The 22,928-nt window shown below is 41.8% G+C and overlaps 1 protein-coding gene across 1 annotated transcript; it reads left to right on the top strand.

Moving 5' to 3' along the window:
* The first annotated feature begins 5,308 nt into the window (after positions 1–5,308).
* GPNMB (glycoprotein nmb) lies at positions 5,309–22,555 on the top strand. The gene is made up of 11 exons (XM_074150741.1): positions 5,309–5,378; positions 10,739–10,888; positions 11,777–11,920; positions 13,221–13,400; positions 14,437–14,595; positions 15,065–15,373; positions 16,562–16,684; positions 17,410–17,512; positions 18,411–18,616; positions 21,499–21,586; positions 22,402–22,555. Exons 1-11 carry the CDS (start codon positions 5,309–5,311, stop codon positions 22,553–22,555), a joined length of 1,686 nt encoding a protein of 561 aa, XP_074006842.1.
* Positions 22,556–22,928: the final 373 nt, after the last annotated feature.

Here is a 22,928-nt window from a genome sequence, read left to right as displayed (position 1 = left end):
CTGGTTGCTATATAATATATTAATCCTTTTTCTCCCCTCTCCATTGCCTGTATATTCGCTGCTGGGTGTATCCTCAGAGGAAGAGGTTACTGTCTGAATTAATGCCATGAGTCAGTGGGAATACAGTCCAAAAAATGCAGAACTTTTCCCGTATTCTTGCTGTTAACACATTAAAGAGTATGTTATGCTAAAGTTCAGCTGCCAGCATTTTCATTTATTCTGACTCCTGTTTCAGGGAAGCGCTGAGGTTATTTCTTGAGCAGTCAAGGCAATTTCACAGGACCATAAAACAACTGAGCTTCTGTGCTGAGCTCTTATCCCCAGCCCATAATAAGTGAAACATAGCATATACAGGGAATAAGGTACAATTGAGTACGTTCAGTTTATATTGTTTCTTAGAAAAGCTTTAAAGGAGCAGACTGGCTGTGAGACTTCTCCATCAGCGTCCTCCCACCAAAATGACTACACAGCAGATGCTCTTAAGAATATTCTTTTTGATACATCACCTTTTTGATTGGGTTTTGCTGATTTGATTGTTCCTGGATTACTTTTTTTGAAGATTTTTTTTCTCTTTTCCTAGCCAAAATATTAATGGATGTCTTTAGAGAAAACAGAACTTTTCAGCAATAATTTGGTTGCTCTCTCTTGAGCTGAATGATGGAAAATCTATCTTTTAAAACCTCTCTAAGCAACAGGGAGGCCTGAATGGATTTCATTATAATATGGTGTAAAATATGGGTCTCACACAGTCATAATCATGTACTTTCACAACAATTATCTGCTCTCCTGATTGGAAGAGGACTGTGCCTCGATGAATCATTGTGAGTATAAACCACGTAACTAACAGTTCATTAAATCAGTATGAGAAAAGTAGTAAAATAAAACCAATGTCCAGACTGTAAACAAACTGTGGCAGTTTCAAAACTGAAAGTGGGTCAGCTGAGGTGCACGCAGAGCAAGCCAGAGGCTTACAGAGGCCTTTGAAAGACCGTGGGCTACAGCAACAGAGCACTGGGACTTCCAGGATAGGTACACCTCCTCCTTGCACTGACACTATCGTTTAAAAAAAACCCCAACCCTGCCTAGAGACATCATTTTTAAAGGTATGTAAACTTGCTTTGTTTACATACCTTTAAAAAAAGATGCATTGTGCAGTCTGGAGGGTCAGTATCTGTCATCATGGAATCACAGAATGGTTCAAGTTGGAAGGGACCTTAAAGATCATCGAGTTCCAACCCCCCTGCCATGGGCAGGGACACCTCCCACCAGACCAGGTTGCTCAAAGCCCCATCCAGCCTGGACTTGAACACTTCCAGGGATGGGGCAGCCACAGCTTCTCTGGGCAACCTGTTCCAGTGTCTCACCACCCTCACAGTGAAGAATTTCTTCCTAGTATCTAATCTAAATCTCCCCTCTTTCAGTTTAAAACCATTATCCCTTGTCCTATCACTCCACTCCCTGATAAGGAGTCCCTCCCCAGAGGTGCTTTGTCTTCCACTGCTGGTCATCTGCACAAATTAGTGAGAACTCCCACAGGCAGGGAAGCCAAGTCCACCAGCAGGGAGAGGAATGAGTGGACTGGGGCACTCTGTGGGTCTGTATCTCAAGGCTGAGCTCTTGTGAGGATTTGCTGGTCTCAAAACGCTGCAGACAACTTCTTGGGGTCTGCTATCTTCCCCACCAGCTGCTTTCACGAGGTGTTTTTGGGCACTCTGTCACATCCACAGCTGTGACTGAGAAGCGTGCTTAGAGCTCACAGGGAGGGACACAACAGAGAGACACCCCTGCAAAGGCAGAGAACCAGCCCACTCATTTGAGCCTTCCCTCTAAAGGTAATCAGGTCAAAAGTGACTTTTATCACAAAAGAACCCTTCAGAATTATATGCTGTGATCAAGTGCCAAGTTTGGAAACGTCAACCCCAACACAGGAATTTGGAGAACAGCATGACTGCAAGAAAATACCTTCCCATAAAAAATGGTAAAAATGAAAACACTGGAATTACAAAAATCCTGTTTGTCCACTTGCAAGGGTTAATTCATTTTTCAGTGGCAAACTGAGTTGGATGGTGCCATAAACTGATCAGGAGTTTTTGTAGAGCTTATTTTCCCCCTGTACGAGAAGGAAGACTGCAGACTGCTAACATCGCTGTGTTTACATGGTCAGTTCAGTCAGGTGATGGCCACCGCCCCGTGTGAAGCGAGGCATGGATGATTTCTTCCCAGAAAGGGAATTTGTCCAGCCTTCAGCAGAGTTCCCTCGAGAGACCACTGGTAATGGCAGACAGCATTTACCTAAAAGTACCTGGTTGCCAAAACAAGATCATTTCGTTTTCCTTTGCTGGTTTGGCCAAAAGTCGAGTTCAATCTTCAAATCCCCCCTTTTTTTTTTTTTTCTTTTTTTTTTAAAGTTCCTGTGGTTTACAATTCCCGCACTCGTGTGGCGGCGATGGCGGTGTGCTAGCGGTGTGAGCGTGCCAGCTCTGTCGCAGTCTAGACATGCAGGTACACATGATGTGCTCACACCCTGTCACCTGACAGCCCTTCAGGTAGCAGAGATGTGTATCTACCTCCTCAATGAGTTTTAATAACCGAGGTGCCAAAGCTGTGAAGTACCAAGCACTTCCTACCCACCCACTTCTTTGTCAGATTAAGCCCTAAATCTCTCTGAATGTGTGTTTCTTTGCTGGGAAAATATTGAGGATATGTTTTAAATCTTTTCTCTTTTCCAGCTGCACAATTTAGTTCAGTTGCTTTAACTGTGAAGCTGTTTCTCAGAGACCAAGAATAATAATGTAAAAAACTATAAAGTCAATTTAAGATCCGGTGATGATCAACCAGTTTCAAGCAACTCGTCAGTGTTGCAGATGGACTCGTTTTCAGACATGGTCAGCCACGGCTGGGATGCTTGGAGAAGTCAGCTCCGTTTTCAGATGGTCCCTTCAGTCTTCTCGTACTTCTCCTTGGCTTTTTTATTCTTCTCTTCACTCCTTTTACATCTCTGTTCCTCCCTGCTCTTTCTTCCCTTCTCATAGGGCTTTCTCCTCTCCTCTTTTCTCGCTAACACTGTCGGCTGCAGCCACAGCACGAGCAGATCCAAGCATTTTCCATGTCAGCCCCTCCAGGAATGCGTAGTCTAAGGCCAAAAAAGCCGAAGAGGGAGAGCGCAAAGGACCGGAGCGTCACAGTACGGCCACCTTTTAGTCATTAGCCCAGCCCTGGTGGGTTTGGATTCCTCGAACCGCAGGCCTGATCCTCAGTGCCCCTGAAGTCTATTTACAACGTGTTTAATAATTTCCACCAGCTGGCCCTTATTGAGGGTGTCACTCAACGTTTATGTAACAATCTCATGTATCAAATAACATGGCAAAATACTCCGTCCTAACCAACTTTATTGTTTTTAGGCTGATAAATTTTTGTTTTTAATTAACAGGCATTTGTTGTCAGCAGTTTTCCTCTGGAGGTTCTCAAAACCCTGTTGGGAACAAGCCTTCAAATCTCCTTTCTCCCCAGCAGACTTTGGATCGAGACCCAAGTGCTGAAACACAGCGTTTGAAGGTCACTTTTCACTTCTAGGATCAACAACCTGGAAACAAAGGAGTGCAATTAAAGTTAATGTCCCACATGGTTTAAAAAAATAATTGTGAATGGCTTCGAAACCTGACATTTCAACTGGGAACATAGTTGATTTAATAACAACAAAAAAAAGCAACAATCACATGAGGACGCTGCAGTCATATGATTTTTTTTGCATAGTCAGTCACAGCTTTGACTATGATTTGTGCTCCCTCTCCTTTCTGCCAGATAATGAGGGCTTAGTTTAAACAAGCCTGGTATCCCTAAGGCTATTGCCTTCACCCTTTTCCTTGGCTGGCAGTAGGAGGGAGGGTTGGCTCCAGCCAGGAGGGTGCTGGAGCACGGAGTCTACGTATGCAAGATGCACAGGACTGGACATCAGAGCCTGCCTTACTGAGAGAAATGCTGGCTGGGGCGCTCCGGGTAGCGACAATAACTTACACAGCTGATAAGAAAGTGCTAGAAAAATGGAAGAAACTAAGAACAAATTAAAAAAAAATAAATTAAAGTAATAAGTAGTCACAGTTCCAAAATCTCCTTCCATTGGGCAATCTCTTCATTCTGTTGACGGCGCCTCGGACTTACAGACTGCCACCTGCCCTGCCCAAAATAAAAATGCTTTCGTGTTGCCCAACTTGCTGGTTTCTGGCTGGCCAGTGCCTCACTTGCCAGGGCTATACTTTGGGATCACTGAAACGACTACTGAACTCCTGTCTTGAGGACCATACTTGCTTCTATGCCAGGTCCTCTCACACAAGCTTGTTCTTTGCTGCAAACAAAAGCAAGAAACTTCACGAGGCTGCCAGGGATGCCACGAACTTCAGTTGCTGCACTGCCTGCAGAAGAACACCTGGGCTGGTGAAGCACGTTGAACCTGAATTTGAGCCACGAAGTGCAGTGTTTGCCAATCTGCCTCTATTACTCTACTCCTCTTGAGCCATTGGTTATACCTTATTATTAGGTTGGGCAGCAGAGTCTATTTTTCCTCTGTCTCTACACACCATGAAGTATACACAATGAAGAACTTGTCCGTGTGTAGGTCGTGGCAACTTGTGAGCTAGACATTGACTGGTCATCACTACATATGGTCTGTGACCGCACCTCTAACCGTGGCCACATCGTATTGTGCAACCGTGATCAGATGGAACACGCATGTGCCCACTAAATGTTTAAATAACGTTTTCCTTAACGATCAACTGTGATCAGGAGCCAAGTCCAGAGAGGTGTTAGAATTGGCCAGTCTCCATTTAGTTTACAGTTGTTGCCCAGCACGTTGGGAGACACACAGTTAAGTAGTGGTGGGTCCATCAAATGCAGTGAGCTGTTGCAGTAACACTAGCAAATCAGGCTGGGGCAAGAGTTAATTTGGATTTCTGGAAGTAAATGTTCCTAATTTAAAAACAAATTAAGTACAAAAATTGATCATAGTGCAAAACTCGTATAAAAATGCCTGCGAGGCAAATGGCGTGGCTCTAAACAGGTCTCTCAGAAATCCCAGGGAATGCTGAAAGCAAAGGGAGTGAGTCATAAGCACATGAGCTGAAAGAAGCTGAAGACAAAAATCATGCATCTCTGCTTAATTCCATCACATGATGAGTCCTGGGGCCCTTCATTTAACCGGAGAGCAGAGCAGCGGAGAAACTTCATTCTCACTTCTCGGTGGGGACCGGAGGAGATACCGTGAGCGGGCACCGGGCACCCTCTGCTCCTCCGCGCACGCAGGGTCTCCGGCACCATGAGCGGTGTGCGCCGCCACCTCGGATTCCTCCTCCTGGCCGAAGCGGTGCTTTGTGCTGCCGCCACACGTGAGTGCTTCCTTCACCCCCCTCCTCTCTCCCTGCCTCCGCGGGTTCCACGGCCCCAGCCAGGGCGGTAAAAGCAGCTGCCGGCTGCACATGCAGCAGTTGCTGGAGCTGTGCTTGGGAACCAGGAGGTGACAGCTGGCTCCACCTCAGGGTTGCCTGGCTCCGGGTAGAAATGTCGCCCGAGCTGGAGAAATACGCCGGGAGCTGTTCAGTTATCATAGAATCATAGAATGGTTTGAGTTGGAAGGACCTTAAAGATCGTCGAGTTCCAACCCCCCTGCCATGGGCAGGGACACCTCCACTAGAGCAGGTTGCTCAAAGCCCCATCCAGCCTGGCCTTGAACACTTCCAGGGATGGGGCATCCACAACTTCCCTGGGCAACCTGTTCCAGTGCTTCACTACCCTCACAGTAAAGAATTTCCTCCTAATATCTAATTTAAATCTCCCCTCTTCCAATTTAAAACCATTACCCCTTGTCCTGTCACTACATCTCCTGACAAAGAGTCCCTCTCCAGCTCTCCTGCAGGCTCCCTTCAGATATTGGAAGGCTACTATGAGGTCTCCCCGGAGCCGCCTTTTCTCCAGGCTGAACAACCCCGGCTCTCTCAGCTTTATCCATTTCCCGCACTCCACAGAGCTGACTGGAGCTAAGCCATGGCTTGTTTCAACAAATATCTAACAATATTTCCCCAGCCCAAGTGTGGCTAAAAACGCAGATGCAGAATGGACTTCTCCCAGTTTGCTCAGCTCAGCTATGGCTGGGAGAGGCCAGGTCAGAGGCAGTGCTCCCCACCGGGACACCCAGACCTGGGGATCCCCAAGCTTAGGGAGCCCAGTCAAGGAATTAGATCCTCAAGCCACAGTGGGCAGGCACTGGGCTGGTTCTCTGCTTCTTTCCGGGCTCCCAGTTTGACTCAAGTCTTAGGTTGACTCCCTGAGCTCAGGGCTGGGAACCCAGAAATGGGATTTTAGTCTTAAATTCCAGAATCTACAGTGAGAAAACTGACAACCTTAAAAGCTGAGGTCCAACTGAGAGTCCATCTAGCCTTGAACCTGTCTCCAGTGGGAAACAGTAAGGGATGTATAACTGGGCAAGCATATACTGGTATTTACTCAGGACACTCTTCCAGCTTCTGATGATTTATAGCACCAGAACTGCCTATGTCAGATGCAGAGTAATTGTATTTAACAGTTTTTACTGGACTTTTCTTCCATCTGTTCATGCACTCGGGTTTTGATTGCAACCCGTGTAAATTTTTGGCACATGCAACATCCTGCCAGCAAGAAATTTCACACCTTAACTGTGCCCTACATGAAGAAATATCTTTTATGCGCTTAGAACCTGTAACCTGCTGGTTTGATTCTCCTTAACTTTCGTACTTTCAGAAATAGTGACAAATTGCTTCTTCTTCCATGCTGTTAGTGATTCTGTTTTTATATTCTGTTCTGCTGCCTCTTCTCCAGGCTCAAGACAGGCTCTATTTAACTGTTCCTCATATGGAAACACTTCTATCCCTTTGCAGCATCCTCGCCACCTTTCTCTGTATTTGTTCAGTTCTCTTATAACCTGCTTGAGCTGCAGAGAACAGAGCAACATACAGTATTCAAGACATGAACACACATGGAATTATTCAATGCTGTAATGACATTTTCACCTTCGTTCTCTATCTAGACTTTTCCTAGTTTTTCCACTACCAATGAGCACTGCACTCAAAACCGTAAAGCTATGAGATCTCATTTCTGAGTGGTGGTAGCTAGTTTAGAGCCCCTTGTTCTGTAAGTAAAGTTACATTTAACTATGCTGGATTTCATATAGTTTTATTCTTGAGTCATTGAGCATCACAGAGTCCTCCCCTCTGCTGCTTTAAGACTGTCTTCAGGAGATTAAATAACTTTACTGTTTACCTGTTTTCCAAATAACGAACATTTTAAGTTACTTCAACAATTGAGAAAACTGGCCACGACAGGTTCATATATCCTAGCCAATTATTCATTTGTGTGAAATCCTTCGTTCTTATCCCATGGTAATTCAGTTCCTTTATGTGCCTTTAGCGAGGGACCTCATCAGACGCTGGCTGGAACTCAAGCAGACTATAACAAGCAGGTCAGCCTTATTCCCATGCTCTCTGGCTCCCTCAGCGAAACTCAAATATATTTGTGAGGAATGCACTCCTTTTACGGCATATCATACGAATCCACTGTATCTGCTAATTCTGCACTTCACTGCTCTTTCTACCCGCTTCTCCAATTTGAGCCTCAAACTTTTTTTTAATCCTCTAAATCTTCCCTGGAAGTGTTTTTAAAAACTGTCATCACTTTTGCCAACTTTTGTTTCTCAGCACTGAAGCAAGATGTTACATGCTATGGTTAATAGCTCATTTATTTCACTCTTGAATAACTTCCATACTTTTTGAGCCATCCTATCTAGACAAGTTCTTCATTTTGTTGATTTGTCCTATAATATTTTTTTGTGCCAAAACACTGCATTTTGGGAGAGATTCTCCATAGTTGTAAAGAAAAATTCTGGCACAGAAACCCATTATGCTCCTCCTTTGTGAATGAAAATGTAAACTAAGGTATCTGACTTTTGTGCTACCCCTTTTTCTTCCTTGAATGCTTCTTTTGTATCTGCATCATCTTTTGGCCCTACAGACTTTCTGGTAAGCTTTCCACTACTTTAGTATTTGAAAAAAAGATTAATTAGCAGTTTTTATGATTTTACAAGTTGTTCCTCAAATTTGTTTTTGTCCTGCTTTATTACGTTTCTCTATGTAACTGTAGAAAGTTTACATTATTTTCTGTCTTCTTAGCTTGGCCATAACATCAGCCTTTTTATTTCTAATACACTTTCATCCTCTTTAGCTGGGTCATTTTTTTATTGCTATTTTTCTAACATTGGCTTTTGTTCTACCTTTCATGGCTAACATGCTATCAAAGGAAATGCTGAACTTCTTGTCTTTGCTACATTTTTCACCAAAATGAAAACCAGAATGAGAAAGAAGAAAGTCAATCAGAGTATAAGATCTTTTCTCCTATGATCACCTCACCAAAACTATTACAGTAATCATTTCCTTGGAGTGTAATGTTACTCTATTTTGAACTGAATTGCTCTAATTTTGGTTATGCCTGACATCTGTTCTTGAGTGTTTTTCATTGTTAAAAAAGAAATACATTAAAGATTTTTGTTCCTTTAAATTCAGCAACTGAAAATCTTCAGTTCCATGTGTTAGAGAAACTAGAGCTAGAGTCTTTGCTCATCTGAAAAAAAGTCTTTTTCCTGTCCTGAAGCTTGTGAAATGTTTTATATTTGATTGAAATAAACAAAGCACATCAGGGAGGCACAGAAATGCCTACGGAGCTTGTGATTTAGAAGCAGTGACCACAGTTATTACCAAAGCTGGACAAGAAAATGACTTCTAGATTCAAGAATTGTTATTGAAAATTCAAAATTAAAAGCATTTACAAAATTAAGTGTTCCAGCTGTTTTTGATTAATTGAGCATTTGGGGGGAAAAAAAGATTGAAATGTTTTGATCTGACAAAATCAAAACATTTTTATTCATTAAATAGTTTTTAGATAAAATCAAAGAAAATGGGAAAAAGAAATTAGGAAAAATTCCTAGCCACTTACTTTCAAATAGGATGACACATTAATTTCTTGACATAAAACATAATTTAACTTGATAAGCCTTTGTGAAATACTTTTCTAGTTGCTACTGTTTTCTTCCTAAGAAAAGTTTCTGAAGGACAACATTAACCAACTTTTCTTCTGACCAAGACTGAAACCAATGCAGCATGTGATACAAGCCCTTAAGTAAATACCAGTTGTGATGTTATGCTTTGCTCACATCAAAATGTATTAAATCTGCAGGAAAGACTTGATTCAAATTATCTGAGACTGCGGGGAGTTCCTGTAGGGCAAAAGACCTTGGGAGAATATGCCTCTGAGTGCAAAATCTGTTCTTTTCCTCGAATCTTTTGGTCCTCAAGACTCAAGAGACTGGGGAGAGAGCTACCAGCATCAGCTCAGAGTGGCCATTGAGATGGGACTGGCCAAGGGATGTCCTTCCTGCCCAGCTGCAATCTCATGTGGCAATAAAACATCAAGAGAAAGCAGCTCCTGTTTCTTCTTCAGGGCCGTTTCTCTGGTTCTCCCTTGCAGTAAAATTAGGAGTCATATGCCCATAAAGATAGTGCTTAGACTGGCTACACCTGCTCTGTGCCTTTGCCAAAAGCTGGAGGAATTCCAACACAGTTGGTTACGTTACAGCACATGGGGCCATTCCTGCCCTTCTTACAGGTCTCTGCATTTTCCTTAAAAACATCCAGCTCTTTGTTGCACTTTGGTATAAATCTCAGAAGCATTCAGCATCAGCTACCTTTAAAAATAAAGCCATGAAAAGCAGAAGAAATCCTAATTCCCTTGATGTTGTGATGCACCCAGCAGATACCTGATTAACGTGACAGAGTTGTTTAAATCCCCCAGGCTTTAATGGAGCTCTGCCCATGAGCCTACTTACGAACATATTCTTATGGCATCCTACAGTGGTTGACGTGCTCCTACAGGTTACTTGGATATTTACTTTGCTTTTCATTACGTGTACTTCGTGACAGAAAGTGGAATCCTAGAAGGCCTGGGAAAAGTTTGAGCCCATCATTTGTAGTAATATGAGAAGAAAGAGGTTATTAAAATTATTTAATATCTGAGCCATTTTAAACTAATAAGCATGAAGCTAATTTGTTTTTGTTGTTATATTACAAACACATTGTATTTACTATTCAGCTCTAAATTTCCTTTTCTGGAAATACCAGCTTCTGTTACAATTGGCTCCACCCCTCCCACCCGAACCACCAGCCAACTCCTCAAAGAAGCTTCACTGGTTCAAAATTAATTCTTGGCACAACTTCCACTAAAGCACAACTCAGACACAGAGTGAATTTATCCTGTTAGCCTTTTATCTAATAAATAGATTTATTACCAGGCAAGCATAAGGCAGTCAGCAACCAAGCAACCTCTGTACGTCTAGCTTGTTTGTTGCAGAGTTACGTCCATTCATACAAACAATTACTCTGATATGGTCAAAGTGTTGTAAAACTTATTATTCTTTCTCTGAAAAGCTCACAATAGTGCAAGTGGGGAAATGTCAGTCTGTCAGCGGTAGAATTGTCTTTATGTTGGTTGTAATTGATACAACTGTTTATAGCTGCGATGATAAAATTCCGTGACTTTCTACTGGTGAAGAGTTTTCTAATCAATACAGAATATAGTCGGATTAAGAAGGCTGCTCAGCACAAGAACAATGTCTTTCTATTGTGGTAGGGAAAATGCTATTACATTGCACGTTTGTTTTTCTCGCTAGGGTTTCAAGATGTGCTGAGCCATGGAAGAACTTCTCCCGTCACATCCTACAAGAAGCTACAAGGCTGGTCTAGTGATCAAAATAAATGGAATGAAAAGCTTTATCCTTTCTGGGAAGAAGGAGATCCCAGATGGAAGGACTGCTGGAAAGGTAATTGCACATATGTAATTCAAAGACACTGAGAAAATTGGCCAAAAAATCCACCTCATTGAAGAGAGCAGGTGCTATAGTACTTTTTCATAGGTGCAGTGTCCACCACTGCTGCAAGGAATAGCACATTAGGGATGATTGGCTTTGATACCATTCCCAGTATGTTGTCCGGGGGAACAGAACAGTGAGTTGTTACAGTAAATGCTTTCCCATGACTCAGTCTCAGATATTAATACTTATTAAGAAGTACTGATGGCCAGGGCTCTAGGACAATCTATTTGATATGAAACATGCCCTAGAGGACCAGTAGCTTCAACTACTGCCTCATTTGGGCATTGTGGGCTTCAGTTTGACAACTTCGGTGAAGATCCTGTTTATTATCAGCAGGTCTGAGCTGAGGTCTAAAGGCTGTATCCCTGGGGAGAAACAAAAATCATAGAATCATAGAATCGTCCAGGTTGGAAGAGACCCTTGGGATCATCGAGTCCAACCATCTACCCTACACTACAAAGTTCTCCCCTATATCATATCCCCCAACACCACATCTAAACGGCTCTTAAACACATCCAGGGATGGTGACTCAACCACCTCCCTGGGCAGCCTATTCCAATGCACGACCACTCTTTCTGTAACAATATTCTCCTTTGGAATATACTGACCCCCCATGGGTACAAAAACTTATTCTTAGTTCTAAGAAGGAAATATTGGGGGGGCGATATGATGATTCCCTCTGTTCTAAGCTGGGGTTTTGATAAGAGTCCAAGTGACTTAGGAGCACAAAACAGAGGACTCAATACAGCATTTCTAATGTAAATAGTCCACAATAGAAGGTAGCTGCTGCTCTGATGCATCCTTTACTGCAGTGAAGACCAATTTTCTTTTCTGCAGGCGGAAGGGTGACAGCCAAATTGGACACTGACAGCCCAGCACTGGTAGGATCCAATGTGACCTTTGTTGTGACGCTCCAGTTTCCCAAGTGCCAGAAAGAAGATAGTGATGGCAATATAATATACGAGAGAAACTGTACCCGGGGTAGGTAACGGCAATCTCCCGGCACTATAGGCACGTCTGACTAAGGTGAACATGTCATGAAGCTTTGAAAACACCAGAGGCACATCCTATGAACAACAGCCATGTTGCTTTTAACTGATAACTACGCTCATGTATAACCTGTACCACACCAGTTTCTTTCCTCAGAAGATCACTGTGGTATTTTTACTGCTTTGCACCCGCCATATATAATGACCAGGTAATTTAAGATTTGCCTTTGCCATAAAGTTGCCTTCCCAAAACAGCAGTGTTAATTTAGCTCCCCAACAAAACTGTTACTGCTTTTCAGCTCAGTCACAAGGTTGCACAGGCACACTGTTTTCTCCCAAATGTATAAAGCTGCCAATTTATAAAATTCAGATATTTTTTTCAATTAGGAATTGTCGAACTCACTAACCATCATCTGCATCTTGAAAAACTCTCAAGAAAGAGTAAATCTCATATTCCCACATTTTAATAATTAAAACCAAACAAGAAAATAAATAATGTAAAAATCAAGCAATATTTTCATCAGAGAATCACCTTTTTCATCTTATTTATTGTTACACAGAGCAAAAAACCCTATCATAATTCCAATGCTTGAAGCTGCCAGATCTAGAGTGAAAAAGGCAGTTGTACATTTCTTCCTCTGAATTCATAAATGTTCAACAAATTCTTTTACTGAACAAAGCAATTTTCATTTCAAGGCATATCAGCACATTTTTTGTTAGTCTCAGTTCTACTTTTTGACTGTCTAATGTTTTGTTAACTGCTGATATCCATTCTCTGTTAATATCTCTTGTGCTGTTTGGGGAAGGAAACTGTCTTTTTATTATTCAGAAAGGAACTGAAATTCATGTCTAAGTTATTTAAGGGTGCCACAGAAAACTTTTCTGACAAAACAAAGTCACTTCCTCACAGCGCTTCCATGGCTACTATTTCTACTTAAAATTTTAGACTCTGCTTGCCAAATGTTCAGGTAGCCCCACCAACTCCAGTGAAACAGTAGCATCGTGTGGAGTTGACAGTAAGTTTTGGGTAAGCAGTTTTAAATTGTCTGGCCCATGAGACAGTAAAAATTTGTTAAGCTTCTAAATACAACACCACCAAGCCAGAACAATTCAGTGTTCACATTAAAAAGCAAAGCACAATCTTAGAAAAAATGAATGCCAGTCTAAAAATGCCCCACTTAACCTGTTGTTTAAGTGCAATAACTGCTCTAACTTGGGGTGTCAGCCTCCTGTTTCCTGGCTTTCTGCACATTTCTCAGTTAACCAGGAACATGTCCTATTTCTACACTTAGATCCTCCAGCTTCCCAGGATCAGCAATTCTATGTCTACAACTGGACTGAGTGGATCGACAGCTGCGGCCGGGAAAACTGCACAAGCAACCACAGCCATAACATATTCCCAGATGGGAGACCTTTCCCTCATTATCCTGGCTGGAGAAGAAGGAACTTTGTCTACGTGTTTCACACTTTTGGTTAGTGCTGCAACACATCCCTTGGCCTGACTGATGCTGCAAAGCTTATATTCACTCTGTACACTAATTCATTTGTTGAATATGTTTTATTAAAAGTCCTTTAAAAAGAATTCCACTCCTTTGAGTGGAGATACTGAATTCATTCCCCACTTTCCAGAGAGGCTATCATCTGCTCGGTCCAGAAATCATGGATTAACAAGAGACTCTCTTTAAATCTGCACTCACAGTACTACCACTGAAGAAAATTCATTTCCTTTCGGTAGTACTCAAGATCATTTTCTAGGAAAGCAAAGGGTTCGAGCAGGTCGGTCAGATGATTTGTTGACTGCTCACTACCACTTCAGGGTCTTAAATTTAAGAGAGGCCATAGCACTGTATATCTTCAGGCCAGTTTAACATTGAAGCACTTCTTGCCTCTGGGGAGGTGAAAACTGCCACCGACTGTGTGGTACTGATCTGGCCACAGATACTGACTTTCAGAGTTTCCAGCTCCTCAGTATGTAACAGTTGGGCTATTCCTGACATTGTCTACGTACTAAATCTTAGTATCCTAAGTTAAATTGGCTAAATCAGTATTATCATCAGTATCAGCTTGGGTAATAATAATAATGTCCCAGATTTTACGTAGAGGTGATATTATTTATCTATCTCAACCAGCTGTTACAAAGACAAATAAGCAAATGTATACAATGGGCAGTAGGGTATGAAGCAAAAGGTATTATATCTTCTTGCTACACTGAAAGTGTACAAGCACAAGATCACTCAAAGTGCCTAAGAGGTAACACCATCCACTACATAATCCTGATGACTTAATGTAACGTAATTGCTTTGGAATGATGCAGGTGCCTTGGCAATTTTTTCTCAGATTAGTGAAATTTGGGACATCTTTCTGACACCTTCGAAAACTGGAAGACAATTCTAAACTATTCATTTTGATTCAGACAATCCCAATATTCACAGAGATATTGCTTCTCTCAAAACAACTGGCAGCTCGGCTACAGGGCAAACCATACTGTAAGGTCCTGTTCTGTTTCAGGTCAGTACTACCAAACTACTGGACGATCTTCAGCGATGTTTTCGGTCAACACAGCGAACATCACCCTGGGCGAACACGTGATGGTGGTATCCATTTACAGGAGAGGGCACTCCACGTTCGTTCCAATTGCAAGAGCAAGCGCCACTTACGTTGTAACAGGTGAGCGTGCAGGAATAAACTGAAATAAAATACTGGGGGTATTTGCTGTTCAGGTGTTAAAAGAATTCAGCACAAGCTTCGTCTGGCACAAAAAGAAGACATTGGCCTGAGAAAGGTTTGTAATGTGAATGTGGAATCTCCGGTAAATTGCCTCGAGTAGCGTAATTTACCTTTGTATTTAGCTCAGTTGTGACACCTCTACCTTGTAGTGAAAAATGATTTACGAGAGGAAATGCAATCTTCCACAGATGCCTAGCATTCCTCATTTGTTCCCATACTTTTCTGGGTAACTGTTTCCTACCGATATTCACTCCTCAGATCAGTAAATCAAATTAAAGCAGAAACCCATGTTAAAGACATTAATGTCTCACCCTCTGACTGTTGCAGTTCAGGGACTTTCGAGCTGTTTGTTGTTTGCAGCCAGGGTATGTACGCTTTATTTATTTACTTCTTTTTCCCCCCCCTCCAGACAAAATTCCAATATTTGTGAGTATGTTCCAAAAACATGACCGCAACATCTCAGACTCCATTTTCATCAAAGACTCACCAATCACCTTTGATGTGAAGATCCATGATCCCAGCCACTATCTCAATAATTCTGCCATCTCCTACAAGTGGAACTTCGGAGATGGAAGTGGCTTATTTGTAGTCAGCAGCCCCACTACATCTCACACCTATACTCTGCAAGGAAACTTCACTCTGAATTTAACTGTCCAAGCCATTATACCTGTCCCCTGCAGGCCAGTAACACCCACTGCACCGCTGCCCACCTCAGCAGGTAAGAGTTTATCGAACAGAAGTGACATTAGGAGCTGTGGTAAAACTCTACATTACGGTATTTTAAGTTCATATCTTTTGAAGTTTTACTGTCATCAATGAAAGAGCTGCAAGGCTCTGCAAACCCTTTATAAATTGGTTTAGAGACAGAATCAATAAGCATAAATTCTTCTATGATTCTATGGTAGGCATCACACACTTAACACGTTACACACAGCAACAGCATACAGAGGTCCTCAGGTGGACATGCAGTACATATAGATTTGTTTTTATACCCTCTACCATGCCAGGTCAAGTGGTTTTAGTCTTGCCTACTCACGGGTCATCTTCTGAGGTAAGATGTAAATTTTAAGTGAGAAAGAGGTATTTCAGAACACTTTTATAGCCAGATCTTTTCTGGTTTGCATTAACTTCCATTCAAAATTAAATAAGATTGGTTTGAACTAGAAAAAACTTACTCATATTCCAAAATATGGGATTTCCACATGGCATTAACCCAGAATGGCTTTCCCACTTTAAATTTATGCAGTATCATATTTCAGAATAACTTTCATTATGTTCAGCATTGGTTTATTATCTCAGAGGGTTTTAAGGATTGCAAAAGGCCTCCAGTTTCAGCCTGGGTAGTTTTAATAATGCTACTATGAAATTGTAAATGCGGCTATATTTTTCAAATTTCAGAATTTTAATATGTGCTTTTACCAAAATATTGAGTGAGAATGAAAAATGAAAAGAAAGATATAATTTTCACCACTTCCCCTCTTCATTTTTCCACTAGCTCTAATGTAGAGCAATAGGAAAATACCTACTTTTAAAGAGAGCAGTTTGAATCTTTTATTTGCCTTTGGATTTCTTCTATAATTGATTTGGGAATTGTAAATAAATGTTTAATTATATCAAAATCTTGCAGTCTCACTTTTATTTCACAGAGATGGGTGACTAGCAAGGTGGCTTTTAGAGTGAGGCTACCCAGGCCACTCCAGCGTTCTACAGCTGGGCAAGTGTGTTATCTTTAAGGCTTATTACCATGATCCCATACAGATAAATACATGACTGCACAGCTGGAAACCAAAGTCACTAATGACCTGCACTAATGAATGCAGTTGAAACACACAGCTGTGCTCAGAATACCTCCAAGCAGAACTTGTTCTAAAGCTGCGTATCTATTCTTTCTCCCTCGACTCAACAGTAACGACCGGAGCAACTCCTAATTCAGACTCTTCTAGCACTGTCGAGTCAACAGAAGATAATCCTGATGGAGGTTGCCACATTTACAGATACGGATACTATAGAAATAGTATCTCTGTTGTAGGTAAGAACGTGGATCAACACCTGACATAGAGGAATGGGGCTAATAATGTACAACAATGTATAGTAGAGATAATGTTTATTTAGGCTCCCTTTTACCAAATACATGAGACCCGCAGTAAGATCCTTGTGTTGGACCTAGCTGATGTTTTTGAAGATTCATGTACAGACAGCCGACTGGCTGACTTTGGTTTCTTTATGTGCTCTGTCAGGACCTAGCAGCAGAGGTTATGGCCTCTTCATTTCAGACTCCTGAGGCTGGGCCTTGGTCTGGATGCCTGCTGATGGCTGTCCCCATGCTACACGTGGTGTTTCCAGGCACTTGGGCTGGAGAATGACTGGTGGGGATGTGTACCATATCACTGCTTTTTATATTATCGGCTTCCGAACCTGCCACGCCTGAAGCATACTGGCCTGGGAGGGATCACATAAGGTTGAATTGACCTTGGTATGCACAGAAGTCATGGGCAGTGGGATGGGGAAGTAATTTAGTAAAATAAATAAGTAAATACTAATAATGGAAAAACAAAGCAGAGCAGAAAGGAGCAGCCTCACAGGGAAAGCACTGGAAAATCTCTCAGCTTTCAAACCCTTCAAGAGGACTGCTGAGGGAGGAGGTTATGGAAAACAAGACCTGAACTGAGCATCAGCCAAACACTTGAGGTTCTGTACACACAGACTTCAGACCTTGTCATGTGTCCTACCACTGACATCTGTTTCCTCTCCCAGAGGGAATCCTTGAGGTAAATATTATTCAGATGACGAGCATCCAGATGACAGAAAGTCAAGCTGAAAATGCACTGGTTGACTTTGTTGTTACCTGCCAAGGGAGGTAAGTGTGTGAATGAAACTGTCAATCTTCCCTCTTTAAAAATAATTAGGTGCTGGAATGCTGTTTGCACTTAGATGCAGCTGCACGAACAAAAATTGGAGTGTTTCTATTTCTTGACTGGAACTAACGATAATACAAGTCTCATTTGTAAACTATGTCAACAGAGGTTACTGCCAGGCTCTTAGGATTCAGAACAAATGTCAAGCCTCAGTAAAAATAGGAAAGCTAGATAGTGGGGAGAAACAATTCTATATTCTCCTGGCCAAGACAAGATTTCAGCACTTACTGTAAAATGGGAAGCAGTCTACTGAAATTGGAAGGAAACCCTTTCTTTTTGGCCATGATTTTTTGACACTTAGAGCAAATGGGTGTGTCCAAGCAATTTCTTGGATCGAAAAACATTGTACTAATATTCCTAGCTCCTAAAAAGGGATTAGAGTTGAGAGGACTGAGAAGTACAAGAATCGTCTCTGTAATGCAACCGGAAAACAATTAACCTCTCTTAAGTTAGTGTTTACTTTTTCGGCACATGATACTACATATAAGAATCTATATTCCTTTCTTAATGATGTATATTAAAGGTAACAAACTTTATAAGCTGACTTGAGGCAAGTAGTTCAGCGATCATCATAAAACGTTAAATGATGTGTAAAACAAGCAGAAAATTTTACAGATTGTATATATGCATTTTATATAAAATCCACATGTATGTATATATAAAATGTATAGGTATGTATAAAATATATGTTCTGTATTAATAAAACACTCTTAAATCACGGTAGTGCCACCGATTTCAGTAAACAGGCACCAGCATAAAAATGGAGCATCAGTGCAAAGTGTGTATGAACTGGGCCAACAGGACTCCACAAATGCAACTTGTTCTCTCTTCCCCTCCCAGCCTCCCCACAGATGTCTGCACAGTAGTTTCCGACCCCACGTGCCAGGTGTCCAAGAGCATGGTATGCGACCCCATCACCGTCACTGATGAATGCTTACTCACCATCAGGAGAGCTTTTGAGGAACCTGGAACATACTGTATAAACATCACCTTGGGGGATGACACCAGTCAAGCCCTTGCCAGCGCGCTGATTTCCGTAAATGGAGGTGAGTCCACACCAAGCAGATGCAGGTCGTATGTGAATAGATTCTTCCTGTGGTCATTTCCCTGCAGGGGGAGGAGAGCACAGGAATTCTTATGGGGTTTTTATTATGCCTGAAGGCCTCAGCAGAGACTGTGCTAGCTTCTGTGAGGGTCCATGCAAAGATAAAGAGATGATTCCTTCCCTACAGGAATTTTAGATGTTCGAACTTGGTTTGATTTATGTTTACGATCCAATGAGCACAGTAATTATACAAACCCTTCTGTACCACAGAATACGAACAGTTCTTAAGCCATAATGTATTTTTCCACAGAATAACTCTGTTGGGCAGAAAAGCAGGTAGGCGACATGCCAGCCAGCCTACTCCACACATGGAGACATTGGAGAAACAGAGAGGAATTCAGCTCACTTGAGACAGAATCAAAGTCTGCAGCTGAGCTGGCTGCCCTGGGCCATCTTTGTAGCCCATTGACCTTGACCAGGTTTCTATTTTTACATGAGGATAAGATGAATCAGGTTCTGGAAAGGCCTGTGTAACGTTCGTTGACCACAGAGTGCACCCAGAGTGACTGTTTCAGAACAGGTCTTATCTTTGGGCAGATGAGTATCGCTGTGTCTTGCTCATGGTTATCCAAGCAGTCTTTGACAGAACCTGATATTAAACTCAACCTCAGTTAGAGGTCTAAATGATCATGGTGTCTCTCTGCTCCCACTTCATTGCCCTCCTGACCTCCCACTACAACATCCTAGTGACTCTTCTGAACTTTTTAATTACTAACAGCCAAGCAACTGACCCTTTGTGGTCATTTCTGACAGTATTTTTGGCTCACTTTATTTAACCTAGGTATAAATTTAGCTGTACCTAAATCAGTTCATGATGACTAGGGCACAGTGCCTGACCTGTAAGTGCATTCTGGCTCCTAAAGATGAAAATAATAACGCAGTAGGATTTTTCAAAACTGTATTCACAGAGCCCAACTTTAGCCCAACAAAGCTGGTCTTCCCAGGTTTCCTCCAAAGGGCAAAGCTAAGTTGTACTTTGGGGCTTCCACTATAATCAAAGCAGAATTAGGATCTAAGAGAGGCTGTTGCTTTGAGTCACCTTCTGGAGGAGCCCATCTAATGTTTGCAAACATTTCTCATGTGCCACAATTTTCCACTCATTTCAAGAGAAGGCAAGTATTTGCGAATTTCTGAAAATCCCATAATTTGGTGCCCGAGTGCTTGGTGCCTAAACATCTGGCCCTTGAAATTTGGCAGGACTGTGCCTGGGTTATGTTGGCATTGCACAAAACATCCAGTCTTAACTTGCTTAAGCTGCTGCTGAATGGGTAGCAATCCTATGATTTAGACCTGTCCCATCAGTATGTGTTGCTCTGCAAACCATTCCATGGACATAATTTATTCATAAAATAAGGTAAATCCCTACAGTTTCAGCAAAAATACTGTGTAAACTAGGAATGAGGTCAACACTTCACAAACAATTGTATCAACAAACTGAGAAATATGAGGCACGTACCAAGGAAATGGTAAACCCTGATTTGATACCTCGATTTTCATAGACAGCAATTATAAATTAATAACTGGGAAGGTAAGCCAACATGCACCTCTAAATTACTTCATTGTGTAAACACTGTTGTATCACTGTCAGTAAACTCAATAATTAAGTACAGCCTGTGGTTGGAAAATTAAGATATTAATACAAATTTAAAAAAAATAAATAGTTGTAATGATTTGGCTTCTTCCATCAGATGTGGTGGAATTAGGAGTAGATGTGAGTGAAATGGCTGATGGTAAACCGGAAGGCAGAGTTCAGTGACAGGCAGAGCCCAAAGTTAATTTCCCAGAACAAGCATGTTAAAAAAGCAGAGCCCTCAGCTCTTGAATAAGGCAAAGAATCACAGAATCATATGAGGTTGGAAGGGACTTCTGGAGATCATCTAGTCCAACTCCCCTGCCAGTACAGATCCACCTAGAGCAGGTTGCACAGGAACGTGTCCAGGCAGGTTTTGAATGTCTCCAGAGATGGAGACTCCACCACCTCTCTGGGCAGCATGTTCCCGTGCTCTGCCACCCTCAAAGTAAAGAAGTTCCTTCTCATGTTTAGATGGAACTTCTTATGTTCAAGTTTGTGCCCATTTCCTCTTGTCCTGTCACTGGGCACCACTGAAAAAAGACTGGCCCCATCCTCTTGACACCCATCCTTTAAGTATTTATAGGCATTGATCAGATCCCCCTCAGCCTTCTCTTCTCAAGACTAAAAAAGACCCAAGTCCCTGAGCCTTTCCTCATAAGAAAGATGCTCCAGGCCCCTAATCATCTTTGTAGCCCTAAAGAAGCCTAAATCCATCAAGCTCTCAGCCACACTCTGCCATCTTAACATATGGGACTGCAACAAACAACTACATTTAAGAAACTCTTATTTTTATCCCCGCTTCCCCTGGCCATCATCCCTAAGAGAAAGCTGAAGCTCATTCTAACATTAAAGCTTATAAAGAGACTGCATCTCTTGTGCACTCAGTGTAAACATTTCCCGAGCGTGGCAATTGGCGAGGAGCAAATTAATGGGGTGCCAGCAAGACCCTCAGTTCCCTTCCATGCTGGAAGGGCAGCCATGTGTCATAGGAGCATGGCTCTCATGAGAAAACTGGCAAAGCCCAACTCACATTCTGGTGGAACTGAGAATTAAAACAATTCGGTTTCCAATTAGGAAAGCACCACCTCCTGCCAAAGTCACTGATCTCCAATGCTTAGCATATTAGAAGTATTAAGTGTACTTCAATCTGCACAGCAATCAAGTAAAAATTATGACTTCTGTAGAAAATCTATCTCACTGTAAAAACAAGGCTAACTTTTAATCAAACTAAACTACTTTCTGAACTCTAGGATCATCATCAGGAACAACACAAGGTGTCTTTATCTTCCTTGGTTTGATGGCAGTGTTTGCCGCCATCGGGGCTTTTGTCCTTTACAAGTAAGTTGCTACTTTCTAGGATTAAAAACAGTTCAAGGAACTGTCATAAATATTAGTTTAACTTAACAAAACCAACAAATTTTCATTAGCTGTATTTTTGGGTTTTTTTTATTGTTGTTCACAAATATTCTGGCAAATATTCAAGAAAATGGGATTACTAGTTTAGGCCACAAAACCATTGGAAAATACGTAAATGTTAAAGGCTTTCATAGAAAATTACATTCTGTGCTCATAAGCACAAAGAGTAATACTAGAAGGCCTGGGAACTGCATGTAAGCAGTAAGCAAACTCAAGCTGCATGATGTGATTTATAGATGCAGCAAACCCTAACAAACAGAAATTTAATTTAGCTCTAAAACTCTTACAAGAAGGGTTTGCGAATGACTGACAGATCAAGAATTAATCATCAACATTCTCGTTAAATAATTGACAAATAAATTCCTTGGGAAAAAGGTGCTGAGCATGCAGGAAAGTAGTTAACAGAAGCACGTGTCACTGCATTATTAGCTTGGATGTTTCTCATGAAACTTTCAGACTGCACCAAGACTCCTGAGTCCAGAGTATGCTCACCCTGCACCGTCGATGGTGAGAAACAAACACCTCCACAGAGCCACAGTGCTCCACTAAGCAATGGAGCCTTCTCATTAACCAGTCACCGCTAATGACCTATGGCTGTTAACCATTAGATGGGATTGAAGAGGGAAGGGGGAGAGAGAATAGATGTTGTGAACACATGATGAATTTTCTGGTCACATGCTGAACGTGGACCTTCATTTAAATGTCTTTCAGCAGCTAACTGTGCACATTCCTTGCAGGAGATACAAGCAATACAAGCCTATCGAGAGAAGCACGGGACAAGCGGAGAACCAGGAGGGACTAACTGCTTACTTCAGCAACTTCAAAGCAATTTTCTTCCCTAGTAGCACTGAGAGAAATCCTCTGCTGAAAAGCAAACCAGGAATTGTTTAAGCCTTTAGCCTATCCCTGACTATTAGATTACGTACAGGACTCATATGTGAACTGTACTTTGATGGGGTTGTCTTGTTGTTATAAAAAAACCCCAGGGGGTAAGGTGAAAGCAGATATAGATGGGATGGTAACTTTTGGGGGCTTGGTGCAGTTAGAATTATTAATGTAGTCCTTCGTAGAAAAAAAATGAGGTAGTTTTGAGCACTTGCTGTTCTTGCTAGTGATCTAGGATACACTCTTCTGAATAACGAACACACACCCCTCTCCCTTATCTAGGTTTTCTTGCTTCTAGGTTAACTACCCGCAAAACTAATCAGATCCACAATCTGGAGGGGAAAAAAAAAAAGGTTAATTAAAAAACCAAACCAAAACA

The sequence above is a fragment of the Numenius arquata genome, chromosome 7 (assembly GCF_964106895.1).
Source record: "Numenius arquata chromosome 7, bNumArq3.hap1.1, whole genome shotgun sequence".
NCBI classification, from domain to species: domain Eukaryota; kingdom Metazoa; phylum Chordata; class Aves; order Charadriiformes; family Scolopacidae; genus Numenius; species Numenius arquata.
This window is presented reverse-complemented; position numbering and strand designations above follow the sequence as displayed.

Bases quoted from the DNA above. Each gene is read 5' to 3' on its own strand.
- GPNMB (XM_074150741.1), top strand. From the start codon at position 5,309: ATGAGCGGTGTGCGCCGCCACCTCGGATTCCTCCTCCTGGCCGAAGCG. The intron at 10,889-11,776 runs GTAATTGCACAT...TCTTTTCTGCAG, and splicing joins ATGGAAGGACTGCTGGAAAG to GCGGAAGGGTGACAGCCAAA. The intron at 15,374-16,561 runs GTAAGAGTTTAT...TCGACTCAACAG, and splicing joins ACCGCTGCCCACCTCAGCAG to TAACGACCGGAGCAACTCCT.